The sequence below is a fragment of the Vulpes lagopus genome, chromosome 2, assembly GCF_018345385.1.
Source record: "Vulpes lagopus strain Blue_001 chromosome 2, ASM1834538v1, whole genome shotgun sequence".
Taxonomy (NCBI): domain Eukaryota; kingdom Metazoa; phylum Chordata; class Mammalia; order Carnivora; family Canidae; genus Vulpes; species Vulpes lagopus.
This window is the reverse complement of record NC_054825.1, coordinates 174,157,591-174,181,985: the sequence shown is the minus strand read 5'-3', so window position 1 is coordinate 174,181,985 and position 24,395 is coordinate 174,157,591. Positions and strand designations below refer to the sequence as shown.

At 43.6% G+C, this 24,395-nt stretch overlaps 1 protein-coding gene and 1 long non-coding RNA gene across 2 annotated transcripts in view; one reads left to right on the top strand and one right to left on the bottom strand.

The window, feature by feature from the left end:
• LOC121484800 overlaps positions 1–24,395 on the top strand; it is a 55,742-nt gene that overhangs the window by 9,867 nt on the left and 21,480 nt on the right. The window lies entirely within an intron of this gene.
• ZNF792 (zinc finger protein 792) lies at positions 17,577–23,329 on the bottom strand. The gene is made up of 4 exons (XM_041744504.1): positions 22,933–23,329; positions 20,424–20,550; positions 19,881–20,003; positions 17,577–19,247 (listed from the first exon to the last, which is right to left on the bottom strand). The coding sequence occupies exons 1-4, from the start codon at positions 23,233–23,235 to the stop codon at positions 17,629–17,631; spliced, it is 2,172 nt and encodes a 723-aa protein (XP_041600438.1). The 5' UTR covers positions 23,236–23,329; the 3' UTR covers positions 17,577–17,628.

The window sequence follows — 24,395 nt, the reverse complement described above, 5'->3', positions numbered from 1 at the left end:
CGACCCTGAAATCATGACCTGAGCCAAAAACAAGAGCCAGATTCCTAACCAACTGAGCCACTAGGCACTCCTCAGTGTGTATTTCTTGAGAACAAGTTCATTCTCCTTATAACTGTGGCATGATTATCAAAATCAAACTTTGATATATGGGCACCTGAGTGGCTCTGTCAGTTAAGTGTCTGCCTTTGATGCAGGTGGTGATCCCAGGGCCTTGGAATTAAGCCCCACATTGGGCTCCCTGCCCAGCAGTGAGCCTGCTTCTCCCTCTCCTTGCCCCCCACCCATGTGCTCTCTCTTGCTATCTTGCTCAGTCAAATATTTCTTAAAAAAAAAAAACAACAAAACTTTGATAAAATAACCTTTGTTTAATTTACAGACTTTTTTAAAAAAGATTTTATTTATTTATTCATGACAGACAGAGAGAGAGAGGCAGAGACACAGGCAGAGGGAGAAATAGGCTCCACACAAAGCGCCCGATGGGGGACTCGATCCCAGGACTCCAGGATTACTCCCTGAGCCAAAGACAGATGGTGAACTGCTGAGCCACCCAGGTGTCCCTATCTACAGACTTTAATCAACTGTTATCAATTGTCTCAATGATATCCTTTATAGAAAAAATATAAAATTCAACCCAGCATTCAAGACAAAATGGTGAATTTCATTTAGCAGAATGAAATTTGAAAGAACTCTTTGGTCTCTCTTTGCCTTTTATGACCTTGGCATTTTTGATGAGTATGTCTCTTTTGCAGATTGTTCCTCAGTTTGAACAATGTTTCACTTATTTGTACAGCATGGCCCAGGTATTCCTACTGTATTCAGTTAGTTGTAATTTTCTACTATCATTTTGATATTAAAATTGTTTCATATTTGGCTAATGGGAGCCTCTTCTTGGTAGCCTCTGTGTCCTTTTTTACTTAGAAAAACACATAATGGAATCTGGTCTTAATATGTGAGCTAGAATATGTAATTAAATGGCATTCACAACTTAGTGAAGAGCAACTCTAGTAGGGTACGGAGATGAAAGTGAGGGCAAGAGATGTAGATGCTGGAGTCTGCTGGGGAGAGATGGCCCAAAAATGGCTGGGAAGGAGGAATGTCCTGGAAGAAAATGCAGCATCCTAGCAGTGAAGAGAAGGCAGGAAGAAAGAGATATATGTGTGTACTTTTTGATAAAATGAAGGTCTTTTGCAACATTTCAGATACAGTTCTATGGTTGAAAGTCCTATAGTTAGGAACAAGCACTAATTCTTTTTCATTTAAAAAACAAAAAGAAATTTGGCTTCTTTTTTAAAAAGCTGATGTAAGTTCTGATAGAAAATGTTCACACTTGATGGGAAGGGGGATAAAGGAGAGAGGGAAACAAACTATAAAAGACTCTTAACTGTAGAGAACAAACTTAGGGTTGATGAAAAGAGGTGGGTGGGGGATGGGCTAGATGGGTGATGGGGATTAAGGACACTTGTGATGAGCACTGGGTGCTGTATGTAAGTGATGAATCACTGAATTCTACTTCAGAAACCAATATTGCACTGTATGTTGACTAAGTAAAATTTAAATTAAAAAAAGTTCATGTTTGAAATATATAATTTTTTTCAGACTATTATATTTTATGTTATATTTAAAATTTTTATTTAGTTTCAATTCTGTGTTATACAGTTAGGTGGGCTCCCACCTTTTTTTTTTTTTTTTTAAGATTTTTATTCATTTATTCATGGGAGACACAGAGAGAGGCAGAGACTTGGGCAGAGGGAGAATCGGGTTCCCTGCAGGGGTCAATCCTAGGACCCTGGGATCATGACCCAAGCCAAAGGCAGATGCCCAACAGCTGAGCCACCCAGGTACTCCTCCCACCTATTTTTTATTGAAATTGACATTACCTCTCTACTTATTCCTACAATTATTCAGCATTTGCTTAGAGTTGATTTTAATGTTTAATCAGAAACGGAAATTACATGAAGAAAAGCTTAACACCTATTTCAAAGCTCTTTTCTTTATTATGTACTTACCTTTGTGTATTAGTTTTTGCCATAATAAATCACCATAAACTTGTAAACTAGTTTTGCTGTAACAAATTACCACAAATTTGGTGGCTTCAGGCAATGGAGATCTACTGCCTAATAATTCTCAAAGCCAGAAGTTTGAACTCAAGAAGTCAAGGGCATGCTCTCTCTGAAGGTTCCAGCGGAGGATCCTTTTTTTGTCTCTTTGTAGCTTCTGGTGTTTGCTGATAGTCTAGGCATTCTTTGACTTACAGCTACATCACACCTATCTCTGCCTCCGTGGTCACAGTGTGTTCTCCTTTGTGTCTCTTTCTTTGTGTCCTCTTCTTTCAGCTAAGGGCACCAGTCATTTTAGACTTAGTGTTCACACTAACCCAAAATGACCTCATATTAGTTAATACAAAACCCTATTTCCTCACAGTCAGACGGAGGAGGAAACACTATTTAACCCTATACACTTTGCATCTAATCTTACGTTACTTTGAGGAATTTTTTGTTTTGCTTTTTTAAATAAATCATACTGTTTTTAATGGTATATCTCCATACATTACATATGGTTCTACTGAATCCTTTTATAGAACTAAAAAAATGGGATACCAGTCATCTATTTTTCCTTCAAGAATAAAAAAATAATGTTCCCTTGGGACATTTTTGTACTTTTATCTTCTGAAAAGCTATTTTATCATTACATCAGTTATATCCTAGAATGCCAAAAAGGATTAAAATGAGAAAGTGGAAGAATGCTGGCATTGCCCAGAAAGATGATACAGTAGTAAAATAAGTCATTAATACATTGTCTTTTAGTTTTCTCGATGTGTTGCTCAAAGGATTGCATCCATCATCTTTTTTATTTTAAAGATTTTATTTATTTATTCATGAGAGACAGAGAGAGAGAGAGAGAGGCAGAGGGAGAAACAGGAAGAGGGAGAAGCAGGCTTCATGCAGGGAGCCCAACGTGGGACTTGATCCCGGGTTTCCAGGATCATGGGTCTCCAGGATCACGCCCTGGACTGAAGGCAGTGCTAAACCGCTGAGCCACCCGGGCTGCCCCATCCATCATCTTATTTATTTATATATTTATTTATTTATTTATTTATCTATCTATCTATTTATCTATCTATCTATTTTTTATTAGAGAGAGAAGGAGTGAGGGCTGGGGACAGAGGGAGAGGGAGAGGGAATTTAAAATGTATCTTAGTATGGACATTAGTATGGACATATACCATTCTTAAAAGTCTGTTTTGTTTTGCTTTGTTTCCGTATTTTGCCAGCTGAATTAAAAAGCACACAAGTTGATAGAGTAATGTTGCAATCCTTAAAACCATCACATAGATTCACTGATTTTTAATATTTTGCTACTTTGTTCTGTATCTGTATAAAAAGTTTTGCTGTACCATTTAAGTAAGTTGCACAAGTTATAACATTTATCCCTAAATACTTAAGAATATACTAAGAATAAGAACATTATTCGTGGGACGCCTGGGTGGCTCAGTGGTTGAGCGTCTACCTTTGGCTCAGGGTGTGATCCTGGAGTCCCAGGATCGAGTTCCGCATCGGGCTCCATGTGTGGAGTCTGCTTCTCCTTCTGCCTGTGTCTCTGCCTCTCTCTCTCTGTGTCTCTCATGAATAAATAAATAACATTAAAAAAAATTATTCGTTATAACCATAAAAAGAAAATCTTTTTTTTTTAACCTGCAATGCCTATAAGAGGATCATCTTAGGCTCAAATGAATATTCAGACTAAGACTTGCCTTTGGTGATCTTGGCTTTGACTATTCGGAATATCACACATACCAAGAACACCAGCAAGTTAGGTCTATGTTCAAAATATATTATGAGTATTACACTTTCTCAGCACTTTCCACCATTAACATTTTAATCCAAACCACCATCATCCCCAGTTTGCACTACAGAATTGGCCTCCTGGTGGCTTTTTCTATTTTCTCAGTCCATTGGCAACTTGTCTTTCAGTGGTCTTTTTAAACATAAGCAATATCAGTAAGATAGTACACTACTTACCATTTTGTGATCTAGAACAGCCCTATCCAATAGAAATGTAATACAAGTCACATATGTAATTTAGAATCTCCTAGTGGTGAATTTTAAAAGAAAATGGTAATATTAATAATGCATTTTATTTCAATATATCCCAAATATGGTCAGTTTTTATGTACGATCACTATAAAATTACTAATAGATCGTTTACATTTCTCTTTGCTCAACGTCTTCAAAACCTGGTGTGCATGTTACATTCACAGCACATCTCAATTTAGTCTAGTAACATAACTAGTGGCTCCCATACTGGACAGGCTGCTCTAGAGCTCTGCTTCCTTTCACTTTGTACTCATCTTCTGATTTCTTTGATATTTATGAAATGCCTTTCTTTGTCACTTTGCTTATCTTTGCCATAATGGGTAGAAAATGAAAAATTTTGAATTCTTAACTGTGTTCAATAAAAGCTAATTTTTTTTAAGGCACAAAATTGATGTCTGCAAACTTCTTTGAGGCCTTAAAGGATGATGGATGGGGAAAAAAAAAAGGATGATGGATGGGAGAGCCAGGTAGCTCAGTCAGTTAAGCGTCTGACTCTTGATTTCAATTCAGGTCCTGATCTCAGGGTCATGGGATTGAGCCCTGTGTTGGGCCCTTCTCTCAGCAAGGAGTCTACTTAGTATTCTCTCTCCCTCTTCCTCTGCCCCCAGCATCCCCTCTCTCTCTTTAAAATAAATAATTTTTTAAAAGGTTTTATTTATTTATTCATGAGAGACAGAGACAGAGAGGGAGAGAGAGAGAGAGGCAGAGACACAGGCAGAGGGAGAAGCAGGCTCCATGCAGGGTACCCGATATGGGACTCCATCCCAGGTCTTCTGGATCACCCCCTGGGCTGAAGGCGGTGCCAAACCACTGAGCCACCCGGGCTGCCCATAAATAAATGAAAAAAAAAAAAAAAACAAAGATGATGGATGCAATCCTTTGAGCAACACATTGGGAAAACTGAAGAGCAGTGTAATGACTTATATTACTACTGTATCATCTTTTCTGAGTGATGCCAGCATTCTTCCACTTTCTTATTTTAATCTTTCCTTTTTGCATACTAGGGTATAATTGATGTAATGATAAAGTAGCTTTTCAGAAGATAAAACAGAAAAATGTCCCAAGGGAACATTATTCCTTTATCCTTAAAGGAAAAAATAGATGACTGGTATCACATTGTATATCTTATTTCTATAAAAGGATTCAGTAGAACCCTATGTAACTGTAAGGTAGAATGAGATTTATTCTATTTTGAAAATAAGTGAATTTTCCTCTTTGGAAGATCTTTAATAAAGAATAAAAGTCAGAAAATATTAATCCTTACAAATAGTTAGAACTGCTAAAAAAAGAAAACCCTCGGTAACTAAAACTTAATCCCATGGGCCCTGATAGTTCATGGAATGCTAAGATAGGTCCTAGGAAGTATGTTTTTCTCAATTTTATGTAACCCAAGGAATTATGTTGGTTTTACTTCTTGGATTCTTCCACCACCTTTTTGATCATTTTTCAGCCTTACTTGAAGGATAGAACATATCTTCTTGGGAGCAAAATTATACAAATGGACACAGCTGTTGGGTGTATCATGATTGTGTGTATATGAAAGTCAGTTCAACCTCTGAAAGTGTTGTATTTTCATATTCTTTTATTTGGAAGATTATTTGACCAGTTGATAAGAAAATGGTGGCATTACAGCACTTGGGACTAGATTATACATTTGAATACTGCAGGGTAGACAATACTAAGAAAAGTATTATGATCAGGATTTCTAATCTGCTTCTAGGCCAGAATCAAAGACTAGTACTCAGATTTAGCCAAAAGAACAAATTCCATACCTAATCCAAAGAGCCCACAGAGCCCAATATGGAGGAAATTATCCTAATTACCTAACTTGGTGATTTCTTGCTTGTTTCCTGGATAATTTTAGTGATCTTAAAGATCTCAGAGAGGTCTTTAAAGATGTGAGTACAACATTTTTGTAAGAGTCATCTCTCTCTCTTGTTGGCCAGTATATTTTCTAAACAGAATCTGTTTTATCCTAGTGCCTATGCAATTTCTTGGATAAGAGTTCTATACCTTTGTGACATTGTCTAGATCTAGTGTTACTGGGCCATAGTGCTGTATAATTTTCCCCATTTTGAGGTCCTCTGGTGTAGTGTGACATGAAAAGCCATGAGGGCAGAAGAAAGCAGTTGAAAATTATCCTTTAATAGTGGTTGGAAGTTTTTTGACAACAATCAAAACCCAGATTTTCCTCTTCTTTGAATCAAATGATCTAAATATCTCTTTTTTTCCTGAGAATTGGGAAGTTGATAGGCCAAAATGGTCTTAAGAGATAACAGAAATCATCCTAAAGGCAGATAGTTAAGTTAAATAACATGTCTGATTCAATTTTCTGTTGACTTTAGTGTGCAAATTCAGTACTAATCTTTGAGGGCCATCCCAGTGGTCTGGTTCCAGTCAAAATGCCTGTATGGCTTATCACATTGTATGGAAATGTTTTTAAAAGGTTAACATTTTTGTCTGGAATACATCACAGGAGGTGATGTGTATTTTATCAGAAAACACATAGTATCTGGTTGCACTCATCATTAAGGTTGATCACTGGAGGAGTCTTGGATGGCTCAGTTTGTTAAGCAGCCAACTCTTCATTTCAGCTCTGGTCATGATCTCAGGGTCCTGAGATTGAGTCCTGAGATTGAGCCCTGAATTGGGCTCTGCACTCAGCTGGGAGTGTGCTTGAGGATTTTCTCTCTCCTTCTCCTTCTGCTCCTCCCCCCACTCACATGGATGTGTGTACCCATGCTTGCTTTCTCTCTCTGTAAAATAAATAAATCAAAAAAAAAAAAAAAAAGAAAGAAAAAAAGATTGACCACTGGATTAGAGTGATAATAGTCTACAGTCACAGTAGTTAATTTTTCCCCTTATGGCTAAACAGTAATCTGTGTGGTTTTATTTTATTATCAAGAAATAGTCATTTCTTTAGCAACCTGTCATGTTGTTAATCCTCATCAGAATAAAAAAAATCATTATTTGTAGGAAGATACTTTGTTACTATTATTTCTTGTGTAAATAAACTAGTAATTTTAGTTGTCTTGAAACATAGTTCCAATAAAAGAAAGAGAAATTACTTGATTCTTTACTAGTAGTTAAATACTTTTCCTAAGTAGGAGATTATCCAACAACAAAGATTAAAACTTAATTTTTTCTGTTCCCTTGCAAGAATTAATATGGATTCATCTTTTATCCATCCATTAGCACTTGTTCAGAATGTGTAAATCAAAATAATCATTTGTGTGTTCCTTTTGTCATTGTATTTGCCATAAGGAGCTCCATATTAAGTCTCTCCTGTTTCTTGGAGAAATCTATGAATCTTGGAAACTTACCTGACTTTTTGGCAAAGATATCTAAGGTTCCTCCTTCCCTGCCTCATTTCAAAAATTGTTTATTTCTTCAGGGATTATCTATTTCATACTAATCGGTTATCAGTGAATTATTTGTATGATACTGTATTTTAATTATATCCTAATCCTTTTGTCTAGGGATTTGTCCTTTTTTCCCCCCTTATAATCTATTTCTGCTATGTGCTAGAAGAGGTATATAGTTCAGTGCTGAATGAAATAGGGGTTGGGCCTGCTTTTAGAGAGTGTGTTAGTTTTCTATTGCTTTGTAACAAATGACCACAAATTTTAGCTTAAGACTACAGTTATTTATCATCACATAGTTCTATACATTAGTTCACAGGATGGTAAGTCCTAGTATCAGCTGTGACTGCAGTTCTTTAGGGCATGGAGTCTTTTTTGAAGCTCACTGGTTACTAGTAGAATTTATTTCCTTCTCACACTTTCCATGTGGCCCCCTCTGTCTTCTGGCTAGCAACCAGCAAGTCTTGTCCTTATCACACTTTGATGGTCTCTGACTCCCCTCTGCCCTTAGCCAGGAGAAAGCTCTGCTTTTTAAAATAATATATTTTATTTTATCTTATTTTATTATTATGATTATTTTTAAAAATTTTACTTATTTATTCATGAGAGACACAGAGGCAGAGACACAGGCAGAGGGAGAAGCAGGCTCCTTGCAAGAAGCCCATTGCAGAACTCGATCCCTGGATCCTGAGATCATGTCCTGAGCTGAAGGTAGACACTCAACCACTGAGCCACCCAGGCATCCCCTTCTTTCAGATTTTCAACTGAAGGATGATGAGACAGCTCTAAAGAAGTGCCCACAATTGAGAAGTGTACATCTTTTGGTCTACATCAGAGAATTCTTAATAGAGAGCAATCATGTGAATGTCAGGAATATGGGAAGACTTTTTGTCAAGGCTCAAACCCTGTTCAACATGGGAGAACACATTCTAGTGAAAAACCCTGCAAACGTAAAGGATGTGGAAAGAACTTTAGGAATAGACATCGACTCCCTGAGCATCAGAGACTTCATATTGGTGAGAAACCTTATAAACGTAAGGCATATGGGAAGGCCTTTACTATACCATTTTGTGCTTTGTTCAACATCAGAGAATTCACACTTTTGAGAAACTCTATGAATGTAAAGAATGTAGGAAGGCTTTTATTAGAGGCTCACCCCTTGTTAAACATCAGAGAATTCATACTGTTGAGAAATCCTGTGAATGTAAGGAATGTGGGAAAGCCTTTACTGTATATGGACAACTTACTCCACATCAGAGTATTCATACTGATGAGAAACCTTTTGAATGTAAGGAATGTGGAAAGGCCTCTCAACTTAGTTCATTTCTTAATGCACATCAGAGAATTCATGCAGGGATAAAGCCCTGTGAATGCAAGGAATGTGGGAAAGCCTTTAGTCATACCTCATATCCAGTTCAACATGAAATACTTCATTCAGGTGAGAAATCCTATTAGTGTAAGGAGTGTGGCAAGGCCTTTACTACTGGCTTGTACCTTGTTCAGCACCGGAGGATTCATACTGGTGAGAAACCCTATGAATCTAAGGAATGTGAGAAGGCCTTTAGAATACATGTACATCCTACACAACCTCAGAAAATTTACATTGATGTGAAACCATATAAATTCAAGGAATGTGGAAAAACTTATAGTCATGCCTCATACTTTGTACAACATGGAAGAATTCATTCTGGTGAGAAACCCTATGAATGTAAGGGATGTGGAAAGGCCTTTACCCTGTATGGACAACTTACTGGACATCAGAATGTTCATACTGGTGAGAAATCCTTTGAATGTAAGGAATGTGGTAAGACCTTTAGACTTAATTCATTCCTTACTGAACATAAGAGTATACACACTGGTGAGAAACCCTTTAAATGTAAAAAATGCAGGAAGGCCTTTATATACAGTCCAGCCTTAAAAGTATATCAGAGAAACCATATGGGTGTAAATTTCCTAAGAATTTAAGGAATTTGGGAAGTCCTTTATGGATGACTCCAACACTGCTCAGGATTACAGAATTTATGCTAATGAGAAACTTGGATGTAAAAAATCTTGGTATGCCTTTAGAAAATATTCTCATATTAGAGAATTCATAATGGAATTCAGAAAACATGGGGCATCTGGGGGGTTCAGTGGTTGAGCGTCTGCTTTGGCTCAGGTCATGATCCTGGAGTCTGGGATCAAATCCCGCATCAGGTTGGCTGCAGGGAGTCTGCTTCTCCCTCTGCCTATGTCTCTGCCTCTCTCATGAATAAATAAATAAAATCTTAAAAAAAAAGAAACCTTTGCATAAGGTAATTTACATCTACTGCATCTCTGTAGTGGAAACAGACTACAATGGTGTGTTACTGCACATAGTCTCCCAACTCCACAATCAATGACAGCATGTTGTAGTTTGAAAATGGCCGCGTGGTAAACACTATAACTCAGAGCTCAACTTATTGTTTCATTAGCTGTGAAGATTTAAGAAAGTAGACATTATGTTAATAATTCAAATTAAAAGTGCATTGTGTCGGGCGGCCTGGGTGGCTCAGCAGTTTGGCGCCGCCTTCCGCCCAGGGCCTGATCCTGGAGACCCCGGATCGAGTCCCATGTTGGGCTCCCTACATGGAGCCTGCTTCTCCCTCTGCCTGTGTCTCTGTGCCCCCCCCCTCTGTCTCTCATTAATAAATAAGTAAAATATTTTTTAAAAAGTACATTGTGTCTATAGTTTTCCATTGGAAATTTGAGGAAATATTTTTGGTATCCAAAACTTATTACCCCGTTAAGTAAATAGGTTACTGACATCACTGATAAATGACTGAAGTTCCAACAAATTTCTTTGCTGTTTCATTATATTCTTGTTAATGAAAATAGAAATATCAACATTTATTTCAACAATAGGCAAAAGATATGAATGTAAATTTTACCAAAGATATGTGGGTGGTAAATAACATTTTAAAAATGTTCGATTGAGATCATGAATCATTAGATAAATGCAAGGTAAAGCCACAATGAGATCTACAACTACCTGCCTGTTAAAATGGCAAACATTAAAAATGCTGATCATAGCAATTATTGGCTAGTATATGGAAGAATTGGAACTCATTCACTGCTGGGGGAAAGTAACATGCTATAGGCACTTTAGAACACAATTTGTTGGTTTCCAAAAATTTAAACATTCCCCTGACTTGTAACAAAGGTATTGTACTTCTAGATTTTATCACAAAGGAAATAAAAGCATAGACCCATCTGAAGACCTGTATATTCAAGGTCATAGCTTAATTTGTAATAGCCAAAAACCCATGTCATGTAACATAAAAGGGTTAAAAAATTCTAGTATATTTGAATAAGGATTCTGGGAAGATAGTGGATAGGAAGCAATAAGGAAGTCATCTCCCTACCCTGACAACAATTATACTTGCAGAATGTCTACTGTAACTATTTTGGAACTCTGGGGTCCATCAAAGGCTTATAACTTCCAGAGGAAGGCATAAGCAGTAGTAAATTGCAGCTAGATACTGACCCAAAAGGGCCAGTATCAGTCTTTAGCACTGTAGCAGCTACCCATCCACTTGCCCTGTCAGGCAGCTATATGTGTGTCCCTGGAGCAGCTTGCATGCAGTTTTTGGGAGCCTGGGTAGGATCCCACTCTACAAATATTGGGGATCTGTGCTCTAAACTGATTGCAGAGGTGAAAACATAGAAGGGGGCAGCCATTTGTGCAACCCTTATCCAATTGTTGCAAGCCCCTCCCTCTGTGGCTGAAGTGACTTCCAGAGAACTTAAGGTACCACATACCTTTCCTCTTCATTTTTCTTTCTCTTCTCTTGGGAGCCAAATATTTAGGATTAAGACATCTCAAAGCAATCACATATACAGTAGAATTTTAAAAGTTAAGGCACAGGTTCAGAAAAGACCCTGAGATACACCACATACTGTTCCCCAGTAGAGACAGCCTATGACAATTAAACAAATTAAGTAAAAATGGCAAACTCTGGGAAAAGATGAAGAATCTGATTTCCAGAGTTAACACAGTACTAAATTTAAATGTCCAGTGTTCAAAAACAAAAACAACCCAACAGCCAAAAACAAAACCACAAGAAACACACACACAAAAAAAACCCCAAACAAAACAACAGAAAGAAAGAAAAAAATATGGCCCACTTTAAAAAAAAATTCAGAAACTGTCTCTTAAAAAGATGTGATGGCAGTTCTATTATACAAACATCTATCTCACAGATGGTCAAATAACTAAAGGAAGACATGGAGAAGGGCAAGAAAATGATGCATGAACAAAATGGAAATATCACACAAGACATAGAAAACATAAAAAGAAATAAAAAAATTCTGGTGCTAAAATTACCATAACTGAAATGAAAAATTTGCTAGAGGGATTCAAAAGCAGATTTGAGAATACAGAAGAATCAGTCAACTTCAAGATAGGAAAATCAAAAGAAAGATTGAAGAAAAGTGACCAGAATATAAAGCACATCTGGAACACCTTTAAATGAAACAATATACATGCTGTGGGAGTCCCAGGAGGCAAACGAAAGGAGAAGAGGGATAACTTGAAGAATTAACTCCCCCAATTTGATGAAATACATGAATATAAGTATCCAAGAATCTCAGTGAACTCCAAGAAGGATGAATTCAAAGAGGCTCAAACCAAGACAAATTACAATTAGTCAAAAGACAAAGAGAAATTTGAAAGGAACAAGAGAGATGACTTGTCATGTACAAAGGATACTCAATAAGATTATCCACAGATTCTTCATCAGAATCCTTAAAGCCAGAAGGCAGTGGGCTGGTATATTCAAAGTGCTGAAAGAAAAGAAAAATGATAACCAAGAATTGTATATCTGGCAAAATTGTCTTTCAAAAGTAAGGCAGAAATTAATTCCCAGATAAACAAAATCCAAGGAAGTTTGTTACCACTAGATATGCCCAGCAAGAAATGCCTAAGGGAGTCTTCCACTTGAAACCAAAGGACATTGGACTAATTCTAAGCCATATGAAGGAATAAGATCACTTGTAAGGATAAATACATAGGTAATTTTAAAAACTACCATTATTGTACCTTTGGTTTATAACTCCATTTTAAAATTTTTACATGATTTTAAAAGCTCATGCTTTTTTTTTTTTTTGTAAGAAGCTCATGCATTTAAAAAAAACAAACATTAGCCTATGTTTTGGACATGAAATGTATAAAGATGTAATTCTGGGATATCAATAACTGAAAGATTTGGGGGTGGAATAGGATAGGAGTAGAGTTTTTGCATGGAATTGAAGTTAGGCTGATATAAATTCAAATTAGAATATTAATAATTTTTGGATGTTCAACATAATCTCCATGGTAACCACTAAGAAAATAGCTACAGAATATACACAAAAGGAAATGAGAAGGGAACTAAAACATTTCACATTAAAAAAATAAAAAACAGAAGATACTAATATAGGAAATGGAGGACAAAAAAGCTGCAGAAAAAAATAGCAAGATGACATAAGTAAATCCCTCATCAGTAACTACTTTAAATGTAAATGGACTAAACTCTCCAATCAAAAGTCAAAGACTGACAAAAGAGACGTTTAAAAAATTATCCAACTATATGCTGTCCACAGAGACCCAACTTTACAGCCAAAGATACAAGCAGGTTGACAGTGAAAGGATGCAAAAATATTCCATACAAATAATAAGTTCCCATACAAAAAAAATTACAATACATATTTGGGCAATTTTATATCATAATAAAAGGTTCTATACAGTAAGAAAGTGTTAACAATTACAAACATTTATTAAACTAATAACGGACCAAGAAAATATATGGCTTAAAAATTGGCAGGAAGAAATAGTTTTACATTAGATGGAGACTTCAATACCCTGTGCTCAATAATAGACAAAAGTCCTTAAGGAAATAAAGGTCTAGAACAACACAATAAATCAATCAGATCTAATGGAAATGTACACAATACTCTAACCACCAACAACAGAAAACACATTGTTCTCAAGTGCACATGGACATTTCCATGATAGACCACATTAGGCCACAAATTAAGGCTTAATAGATTTTAAAAGATAAATATGCAAACTATTTTCTCCAACCTCAACAGGATGAAGTTAGAAATTGATAAAAAGCAAACTGGAAAATTCACAAATTTGTGGAAATTAAATACAGGTTTAAACAATCAATGGAACCAAAGGAGAAATCACAAGGAATATTAGAAAATTTTTGGAGATGAAAGAAAGCAAAAATACAGAGCACCAACTGGGTGGCTCAGTTGGTTAAGTATCTGACTCTTGATTTTAGCTCAGGTCATGATTTCAGGATCGTGAGATCAAGCCCCGGGTCAGGGCTGTGCTCAATGCAGAGTCTGCTTAAGATTCTCTCCCTCTTGGGGCACCTGGGTGGCTCAGTCAGTTAAGTATCTGCCTTTGGCTTAGGTCATGATCCCAGCATCCTGGGATTGAGCCCCGTATTAGGCTCTGCTCAGCAGGAAGTCTGCTTCTCCCTCTCCTTCTCCTGCTTCCCCTGCTCTTGCTTACATGCTTGCGCTCCCTCTCTCTCACTCTGCCTCCCTCTCTCAAATGAATAAACAAAATCTTAAAAAGGAAAATTCTCTTCCTCTCCCTCTGGACCTCCCTTTTCTGCTTATGTGTATGCACTCTCTCAGCATGCGCTCTCTCTTTCTCTCAAAAAAAAAAAAAAAAGATAAGAAAAACACAACATATCAACATTTTATGAGATGTAGCAAAAACTGTATGAAGGAGGATGCTTACATTAAAAAAGAAAGATCTCAAATCAACAACCTTAGTTTACAACTTAAAGAACTAGGAAAAGAACTAAACCAAGAGCTAGACAAAGGAAAGAAATAATAAAGACTACAGATTTAAAAAATACAGAATAGAAAAACAATACAGAAAAATCAACAAAACCAGAAGATGGTTCTTAAAAAGATTAACAACATTGACTACCTTTAGCTAGAATGACTAAAAGACTCAAATACTAAAACCAGAAGTAAAAGTGGGGACATTACTACCAATTTTACCAAAGTAAAAAGGATAATGAGAGTACTCTGGACAATTGTACACACAAAAAAATGGAATCGAAATGAAATAGACTAAGCCTCAGAAACAAATCCTGTCAAGACTGAAGCATGAAGAGAATATCTGAATAAACTTATAATTAGTATAATGAATATACAACCAAAAACCTCCCCACAACAGACAGAGCTCTGGACCCAATGACTTTATTGGTGAATTCTATACGTTAAAGAAATAACACTAACCTTTGTTAAAATTTTCAAAATACTAGCAAACAGAATTTAGCAGCACATTGAAAGGATTATACACTACGTTTAAGTGGGATTTATTCTTGCTATGGAAGGAAGGTTCAACATACGAAAATCAGTGTAATACCCCACACTAATAGAAGGAAAAAACAGGATCCTCTCAAATGATGCAACCCCCCCCCCCAAAAAAACCCCACATTTGACAAAATCCAACTCCTGCAAGATAGAAACACTCAACAAGCTAGGATAGATGGAAACCACTTCATATCTATCTAGCTAGATACTATTCAGAAATTTAAAAAAATTTTTTTCAAAGAAAAAAACAAGTGGGAATGCCTGGGTAGCTCAGTGGTTGGGTGTCTGCCTTTGGCTCGGGGCATGATCCTGGGGTCCCAGGATAGGGTTCCACGTTGGGCTCCCTGTGTGGAGCCTGCTTCTTCCTCTGCCCGTGTCTCCACCTCTCTGTCTCTGTGTCTCTCTTGAATAAATAAATAAAAAATCTTAAAAAAAAAAAAAAAAACAAAAACAAGTGTTGGTGAGGATATGGGAAAACCAGAACCCATATATACTGTTGGTAGGAATGTAAAATGATAGAGCAACTGTGGAAAGCAGTATGGAGGTTCCTCAAAAAATTAAAAATATAATTACCATAGGATCCAGTAATTCCATTTCCAGATATGTCTAACTGAACAGAAAGCAAGGTCTCAAAGAGAGATTTCTACACCCATGTTCGTAGCTGCATGATTCACAACAGCTGAAAGATGGAAATAAAATATCCATTGATAGATGAATAAAAAGCAAAATATGGCATAGAAATACAATGTTATGAATACATACTATGCATCCTTAAAACGAAAGGAAATTCTGACACATGCCATAAAACATGGATGAACCTTGAGGACATTAATGCTAAGTGAAATATACCAGTTACAAAAAGACAAATACTAGATGACTCTATATGATGTACCTGAAGCAGTCAAATTCACAGAGACAGAAAGTGGAAGGGCAGTTTCCAGGGGTTTAGGCGATGGGGGTGGGGGTGTCTTTGGAATTATTGTTTAATGGGTACAGACTTCCAGTTTTGCAAGATGAAAAGAGCTCAGGATGTGAATGGTAGTGCTGGTTGTACAATATGAATGTACCTAATACCCCTGAACTATGCACTTAAAGATGGTTAAGATGGTAAATTTTATGATGTATTTTACCAGAGATTTTTTAATTTAAAAATTAAGCATAACAAACTGTGATGGATCTCAAGAGAGCACCACTCACAGCAAAAGGAATGAGCTGTTCATACAGACAGCATGGATAATCCTCAAGATAATTCTGTTGTGGAAGAAAGTAGACCAAAAATAGGGTAGAAATACTTTATGATTCCAGTTGTATAAAATTTTAAGGAAGGCAAACATGTCTATAGTGGGAGAAAAAAAAAGGTAAATCAATAGTTTTCTGGGAAGGCAAGGAGGGAAAGTAAAAGGCACGAGGTAGCTTTGTGGGTGATGGATGAATAGGTCCACTGTCACAGTTCTGGTGTTGGTTCCCTGAGTGTTTACTTACTGAAAAACTTGTCAAATTGTGCACGTCAAATATGTACAACTATTGCATGACAATTATATCTCAATAAGACATTTAAAGAAATTGTTGCACATAAAAATCTGATCTCCCATTCATTTTAGAAAATTAGATTTCCCAACCCTATATTGACTCTGCTCTCTTTCTCTGTCTCTGAAGCCTTGGTAGCAAAAATGGCTGGCTATGTCACAAACGCTACATCCCTGGAGTACAAGATCTACCTTCTCTTAGCCCCTATTCTCTTGCCAATGCAGCAATGGCCATGACACAAATAGTGCAGAGAGCCTTAGTATGCACAAAACCTTTCGATGTTTGCTCTGCTGGTGACCTAAGCCATAGGGCAGAGGTCTAGAGGTCCTGAGAATTTCTGCAAAGCCTGAATCCTGAATGCAGAGTCACTTTCAAAGGAACATTTGTGGATGCACTTTTAGAACAGGTACATTCCCTCTAGTCTGCTGTAGACTTGCCTACTCCATTATTACCCGCAGTTTTTCCATACAAATTATGGTCTCAATTGGGCCCAGTAAGTCTTACAATTAGGAAACCTGTATACCAGATGCTAAAATTCACGGCATATGGCTCCTTGGAAGGTGCCAGCCAGGTAAACAGTATCTGGGAAACAAGAGGCCCTATTCATGTTGCTCCCAGATGCAGTGGAGGTTGTCACAACTGCCCTGTCCTTGGAGTAATCTCTGGCTCACAATAATTCATGCCATTCAGATCGCATTAGGCCCACAAAGTCCTACCATCTTCCCCTGGAGGCCTTGAGCAGCAACACAGAGGAGGCCAAATTTAGACTAAGAGCTGTTCTCCAACCATCCTGCTCTTCCCTTAGAAGCAATACGTTTAAGAGGCCCTTTTAGTTTGGTAGACCTCAACTGTTCTCAACCCACTCCACAGTGATCAAGACACATGAGATTTAAGGTGGCTTTATCACTAAGGCAATGCAAAGTAGGTAGCTGTTGGGATGGGTAATGTGGAGATCGGATAAATCCACCATGAGCATCGTATGAGATCAGCCATGTCCTTGAAAGAAGGGAAACCTTCTCCACAAGCTGCCAGCAGAACTCAGCTCAGGTCTTCATGGTCAAAGATGGGTCATGTCCACAGCTACACTGGTCGGAGGGAGGGAATGACATCTCCCTGTGGCCTCAGACTCCTCTGGATTCCCTCCTGGGAGAGAGGAGTCTGAATACAGGGACTGGCTGACCCATGCTCTTGGAGACCTGCCAGAGCTAAATGGCTTCTACCACAAACACTCGCAGTGACAAAGGTCTGATAGAGTCCATGGTGAGAAAATGCTACTTTATTCCAGAAAGCTTCCAACATAATTAGCATTCATAGGGAATCTGCCCAGTGTGGACATTGGGATGAACAGGGTTCAACCTCTGGCTGATGGCCCCCTTATAAAGACTGTTCTCAGAGCTCATCTCTACTGCACATCGCTGTGCTGGAGGAGGCTGCACATTTTCTGCACTCCTTTCTCTGGTGTGAATTTTCTGGTGCCGGACGAGGGTAGGCCTCTGGCTAAAGGCTTTTCCACATTCACTGCACTTATACGGCTTGTCTGATTTGTGAACCTTCTGGTGCTGCCTCAGATTAGATCTTTGCCTGAAGGTTTTCCCACATTCCAGGCACTCATAAGGTCGCTCGCCAGTGTGAAGCCTCCGATGGTTATTGAGGCTGGAGCTTTGGTTAAAGAATTTCCCACATTCAGGGCACTGATAAGGCCTCTCGCCAGTGTGAAGTCTCCGATGGCTATTTAGGCTGGAGCTCTGGCTAAACAATTTCCCACATTCGATGCACTCATAAGGCCGTTCCCCAGTGTGGACTCTCTGATGCTTCATGAGGTCAGAGCTTCGGCTGAAGGCTTTCCCACATTCACTGCACCTGTAAGGCCGCTCGCCAGTGTGGACTATCTGGTGTTGGATGAGACTGGCGATGTGGCTGAAGAATTTCCCACATTCATTGCACTTATAAGGTCTTTCTCCAGTGTGAACCCTCAAGTGTTTAATGAGGCTGGAGTTGCAGTTGAAAGACTTCCCACACTCACTACACTCATGAGCGCTTTTGCCAGTGTGAACCCTCTTATGATGAATGAGGTTGGAACGCTGGCTGAAGAATTTCCCGCATTCGCCGCACTCATAAGGCTTCTCTCCAGTGTGCACCCTCTTATGCTGAATGAGGTTGGAGCTTCGGCTAAAGAATTTCCCACATTCACTGCACACATGAGGGCTTTCCCCAGTGTGAACTCTCTGATGTTTAACAAGACTGGAGTGTTGGCTAAAGAACTTCCCACACTCGCAGCACTCATAGGGCTTTCCTCTGTTGTGATCTCTCTGGTGCTGAAAGAGGCCAGAGGCGTGGCTAAAGAATATCCCACATTTGTTGCATTCATAAGGCCTTTCTCCAGTGTGGGTTCTCTGGTGCTGAATAGGTGTGGGTTTGTCGCTGAAAGCATTCCCAAATTCACCGCACTTGCTGTGGCTTTGCACAGTGTGACAGTCCCCCACACCAGTGCTCTGGGGTGGCTCCTCCACTCTGTGAGCGACCTGATGCTGTGGAAGGTCAGATGTAGCTGTCCCACCCACAAAGTCCTTCCCACCCACCCTGACTGTAAAAGGTTCTTTTGATGTGTCATCTCTGCAGCTCTTCACAAATGAGGCCCTGTCCTCATCCCTTCTGACAGGCTTGTCTATACTCTGCTGCATCTGATGCTTGTAAAGGTTTGCTCTGGACTTGGACTCTCTCCCAGGTGCCTCACACATGTATGGTTTCTGGCTGGGATGTGTTGCCTGGTGTTCAGCCAGGTGCAAAATGTCTCTCAAGTGTAGGCCACACATGTCACAGGAGTAGTCCTTCTGCTTGGACAGAGCTGCCTTGAGCTTCCTGTCCTGGGACACTCCTGCTACAGACACACTATGCTCAGCCTCTGTTGCACAGCAAAAACCTGAAAACAGAGAAATGCTGGTGAAGTTACTAGAAGCTCTGATGGAAGGAAGCAGCCCCATGACAAATGCACCCCTAACCCTGGAATGGGTCCTCAGGATAGCTGGCAAGACGAGAAGCCTGAAGTCAGGGTAAGGGATGATCTGCTCTGCAGTACTGTGACTGGCAAGGTCACAAACCAAGGGTGGCCTTGCCAGGACCAAGGACACAAGTATGGGCACAGTATTGGGACAAAAGGTGGGGTCTCCAACTCACTTCTCTAAAGGCTTTTCAGCAGGGCCTTAGCTATTGCTAACACACAAGCCCTGTGCAGAGCGGCGTGTCCAGGCCCAGGAAAATCTGATTGCAACTGAGTAGCCACTGTTTAAGGACTACGAAAGGGAAATATGCACATATCATGACATATTAAGTGTATGTCCTGGTGGAGACGTCACAGGGAGAGCTGTGGAAAGAGTGAGTCAGGGGTCACAAGTCAGAGCAGAAATGACAAATGGGCGATGTGTCAAGAACAGGAAAGGTAGAAGAGAGATGTGGCCATGGGCTTGGGCACCAAAACAAGGATGAACATGAGAAAAGCTGCAGGTGTGATGTGAGGACGGTAGTGATGTCACCTGCCTCCTCACCCCCCACTCACCAGAGATGGGTCCGCTGTATGCCCCTCTTGCCATGGCTGAAGTCATGTCCACCCTGTCAGGTACCCATGGCTCTGCCCCCATCTGCAGCTGGGCAACTATGTAAGACCTGAAAGATGTAAGTCCTGAGGGAAAGACATGGCAGCTAAGTGGCCAGCACTTGGCCAGGTGAACTACCTGATGACAGACCACAGGAAACAAGGTGAAATATTACAAAAGGAACACACAGTGTTCCCAGCAGTCAGGCCCCAGGACACATCAGCTAAAGGACAGGGTCACCCAGGCAGAGAGCAGCTGAGCCAGCCGGGATCCATGGGGCTACATGCAAAACTCCTCACTCCCGGCCCCTTCCCCAAAATGCTTTGGGGCAGCAAGTGTTGGGGCAGCTCAGGGAGAGGATGGGACATGCACATGGCACAGGTCTCCAATGTGCACCACATATCCTGGGAGAACCGGGAAGGAAGTGGTGCCACAGTCTGGCCATAGGAAGGAACAGGGGACAGGCAGCGTGAGCTCAGGACATCAGGTGGGTGGGAAGGCCTTACCCAGCGAGGCTATAAGTGCAAAGTTCTCCAGCATCACGTCGCAGTACAGGAGTCTCTGAGCCTCATCAAGGAGCCCCCACTCCTCCTGAGAGAAGTAAATGGTCACGTCCTCAAAGGTCACACAGCCCTGCCATGATGGGGACAGTTCATGCCATGATCAGCTTCTCTCCTCAGGACTCCCTGTCTGTCCCCTGCACTGCCTCGTCCCTAGCTCCCAACTCAGGAGACTCAAGGCCCTGGTTCCACTGGTGTTTGCGTTTTTCTATGCCTCGCCTGACCACTGTGGCGGTCCACAACATCAACAGGCGGGAGGAGAGAGACACCAGCTACGCTCTGGGCCCGAAGTGCAGGACTGAACCCCCTCCTTTGTGGGCCCCCCTCCTATGTCATTAACAGACAGACATGGACTCAATCTTCTCCCTTAATTGCCAGTCTCAAGGTCCTGGGCCAAGAGCTTGGACTGCACCTTCCTCAGACTCTGGACCACACTGCTGCATCCCCATTGTCACCGTGCCCTCCCCCATCTCAGCCCACATCACAGCCATCGCCATGGACCCTCATGTTACTCCACACATGACATCTGGAAAGTTCTTGGCAAAGACAACCATGATCCCATCCGGGATGGCTCCCACCGCCAAGGGCAACACTCGCCAGGGAGTTAAAGGTCCCCTTGCTTGGTCCTTTCCTGGCTTCAATCCAAAGCTATGCAGAGCCACACATATCAGACACCCTTGGGCCTCTTCCTCTTCTATGTTGCACATGGGTTCTCCTACCCCCACCCACTCAGGGTCACCTGCTCCCAGCTGACACCATTTGCCCCTAAGCTAATTCACCAGCCCAACTGAAAACTCCCGGCCCCACCAAGGGGCACCACAAAGTCCTGCTGAGGATGTGGAGGGGTGACTAAGCTCCAGCCTCCATTACTACTGATCCTCTCCATCCCATCCATCTCTACACCCCCGGCCACACCCCCTTTCCCTACGGAGCACCACCACCACCACCACCACCACCACCACCACCACCACCACCAGCACTACTCTTCCATGTCAGTCTTCATGAAGCCAAACAAGCCAACCATGCTGTCCCAGCAACAGACCCAGTTCTCAGTTCTCAGCCCCCACCTTCCTCTTTCCCGCTGAACATCATTGCCCCCAGGACCTGAAGTTTTGGACACACAATCACATGCGACATTTTAGATGTTTTAGCTGCAGAAACACCAACCAAATAAGAAAAGCCAAGGCTGTTTATACTGAGCTCGCTATGGTGAGGGAGAGAGCCGCCGTCGCTCGAGTTTTGGCAGACCCAAAGGCAGGCAGAGGAGTGGGAGAGCTGTGTAGCAGAAAACAAGCCTTCAAGTGTGTGGTGAGGCGGAGGCTGGGGGGGGGGGCCCGCTGCTGGCCCTGGGAAGCTGGAGCCAGGCTAACCAGAAGGGGGCCCCCTGTGTGCCTGGTTAGGGGTGTACATTTGGTTCTACTTGGAAGAGAAGAGAAAAGTTGGAAGCAGGAACAAAAATTAGAGAAGCTGTCAGTTGTTAATGAAGCCCTGGTCATCTGGGGCCAGTTGTTAGAGAAGCTATTGTTCCTGGCTTGTCACTAGAGATAGCAATCTGGCTTCCTGCGAGTCTCTAATTTAAGCAGGCTACTAGCTTCCTGGGTTGTTTATTGTAGATAAAGACGTTGGTTTCCTGGGCAGGTCCCTGCAGGTTGTGGGGCGGAATTCTATTTTTCTATAAGGCCTCGCCTTTGTCCCTCTGTGTAGTCAGTCCTTCATAGCCTTAACTCTACGGCCCCCAAACACCCCATAACTGGTGTCTAGCTGCCCGCTCAGCTCCGCTCAGGGGTCTCTGGAACACCAGAGCTCAGCGGCGCCAAAACCTCACTTCTACTTTTATATTGAAAATTCCTTCTACAACCAACTTTCCCATCCAGCCTTCCAGCTGCTGAAGCCAAAAACCATCCCTTCCCTTTCTCACCTTCCACGTCAGAACATCTGGTCAGCCTGACTTAAAAGAGGGATCCAGGATCCAGTGACTTCCACCTCCAGCCCCCGCAGCGCCCACCGAACCAGCGCAGCGGCGGCTCCTGCTCTCCCTGCCTCCACCCTTCCCCCGGGTCGGCTTTCCACTCCGCGTCCACAGGGCGCCTGTCAAGACCCGAGTCAGATCACCCTCCTCCTCTCCTCGCGACCGGCTGTGGCTCCCACCGCCTCAGAACAGAGGCCCACTCCTCTGCCCGCCACCCGGGGCTCCCCGCTCCCACCTGCTCTCGGACCCTCAGCTCACTGTCCCCGCCAGGCATTTGCACACGCCCGTCCGCGTGCCCGGGAAACCCTTCCTCGCCTCCTGCCACTGGGTTTCGGAAGTGGGAAGCGCCCTGTATCCTCTCCGGCCTGGATCCAGCACCCCAGGCGGGGCTCCCCTCCAGCGCCCCCAGACTCCAAAGCCGAGGAGAGGCGGGCGAGGCTAGCGGACAGACAAGGCCCCCGCCGCGGCGGCCACCTGCGCACTCACCTGCGCCGGGTCCCCGAGCGCCGCCGCCGCCGCCATCGGTGCCCGGGCTCGCAGCGGGTCCGCCCGGGACTCGGCCCCCGGGCTCCCCGGCTTCTCCCGCCCCGGGCGCGGCGGGCCTCGGGCACGGGCTGGTGCACGCGCGGGGGACGCGGGGCGGAGCAGGGTCCCGGCTCCCCGGCCTCGGGCCCTGGCTCCGGAAAGGCCCCGGGGGACGCGGGCGCGCACCCCCGGCCCGGCGGGGACTGGCTGGCCTGGGACGCAGGAAGTTCCCGCCCCGAGCGGCGCCCGGCTCCCGGCTGTCATTGGCCCCGAGCCAGGCGCGGACTCCGCGTTCAGCCCCCGCCGGCGCTTCCCGTCCCGCCCACGGCCGCGCTGGGGGACCGAGCTGGGGGGGCCTGGGGGTAAACCTGCCGGGGGGCGGGGCGGGCGGGGCTGGGTGGAGGGGCGGGGGCGGGGCTGGGGGCGGGGCTGGGTGGTGGGACTGTGCGGGGGCGGTGCTGGGGGCGGTGCTGGGTGGTGAGGCGGGGCTGGGTGGAGGGGCGGGGCGGTGCTGGGGGCGGTGCTGGGTGGAGGGGCGGGGCGAGTCTGGGGGCGGTGTTAGATGGTGGGACGGTGCAGGGGCGGTGCTGGGGGCGGTGCTAGGCGGTGGGGCGGTGCTGGGTGGAGGTGGTGCTGGGGGGAGAGGCGGGGGGCGGTGCTGGTGGTGGGGCGGTGCAGGGGCGGTGCTGGGGGCGGTGCTAGGTGGTGAGGCGGTGCTGGGTGGAGGGGCGAGGGGCAGGGGCGGTGCCAGGTGGTGGGGCGGTGCAGGGGCGGTGCTGGGGGCGGTGCTAGGTGGTGAGGCGGTGCTGGGGGAGGGGCGAGGGGGCAGGGGCGGTGCCAGGTGGTGGGACGGTGCAGGGGCGGTGCTGGGGGCGGTGCTAGGTGGTGAGGCGGTGCTGGGTGGAGGGGCAAGGGGCAGGGGGCGGTGCCAGGTTGTGGGGCGGGGCGGGGGCGGGGCGGGGGCGGTGCCGGGCGGTGGTGCTCGGAGCGCGGCTGCGCGGGGCGGTGCTGGGAGGGCCGTGCTGGGTAGTGGTGGGGCTCGGGTCTGGGAGGCGGTGCTGCGTCGTGCGGCGGGGCGTGTGGGTGGCGGTGCTGGGAGGGCCGGTGCTGGGTGGAGGGTGGTGCGAGGGCGGGGGCGTGCCAGGTGGTGGGGCGGTGCAGGGGCGGTGCTGGGGCGGTGCTAGGTGGTGAGGCGGTGCTGGGGTGAGGGGCGAGGGGCAGGGGCGGTGCCAGGTGGTGGGGCGGTGCAGGGGCGGTGCTGGGGGCGGTGCTAGGTGGTGAGGCGGTGCTGGGGGGAGGGGCGAGGGGCAGGGGCGGTGCCAGGTGGTGGGACGGTGCAGGGGCGGTGCTGGGGGCGGTGCTAGGTGGTGAGGCGGTGCTGGGTGGAGGGGCAAGGGGCAGGGGCGGTGCCAGGTTGTGGGGCG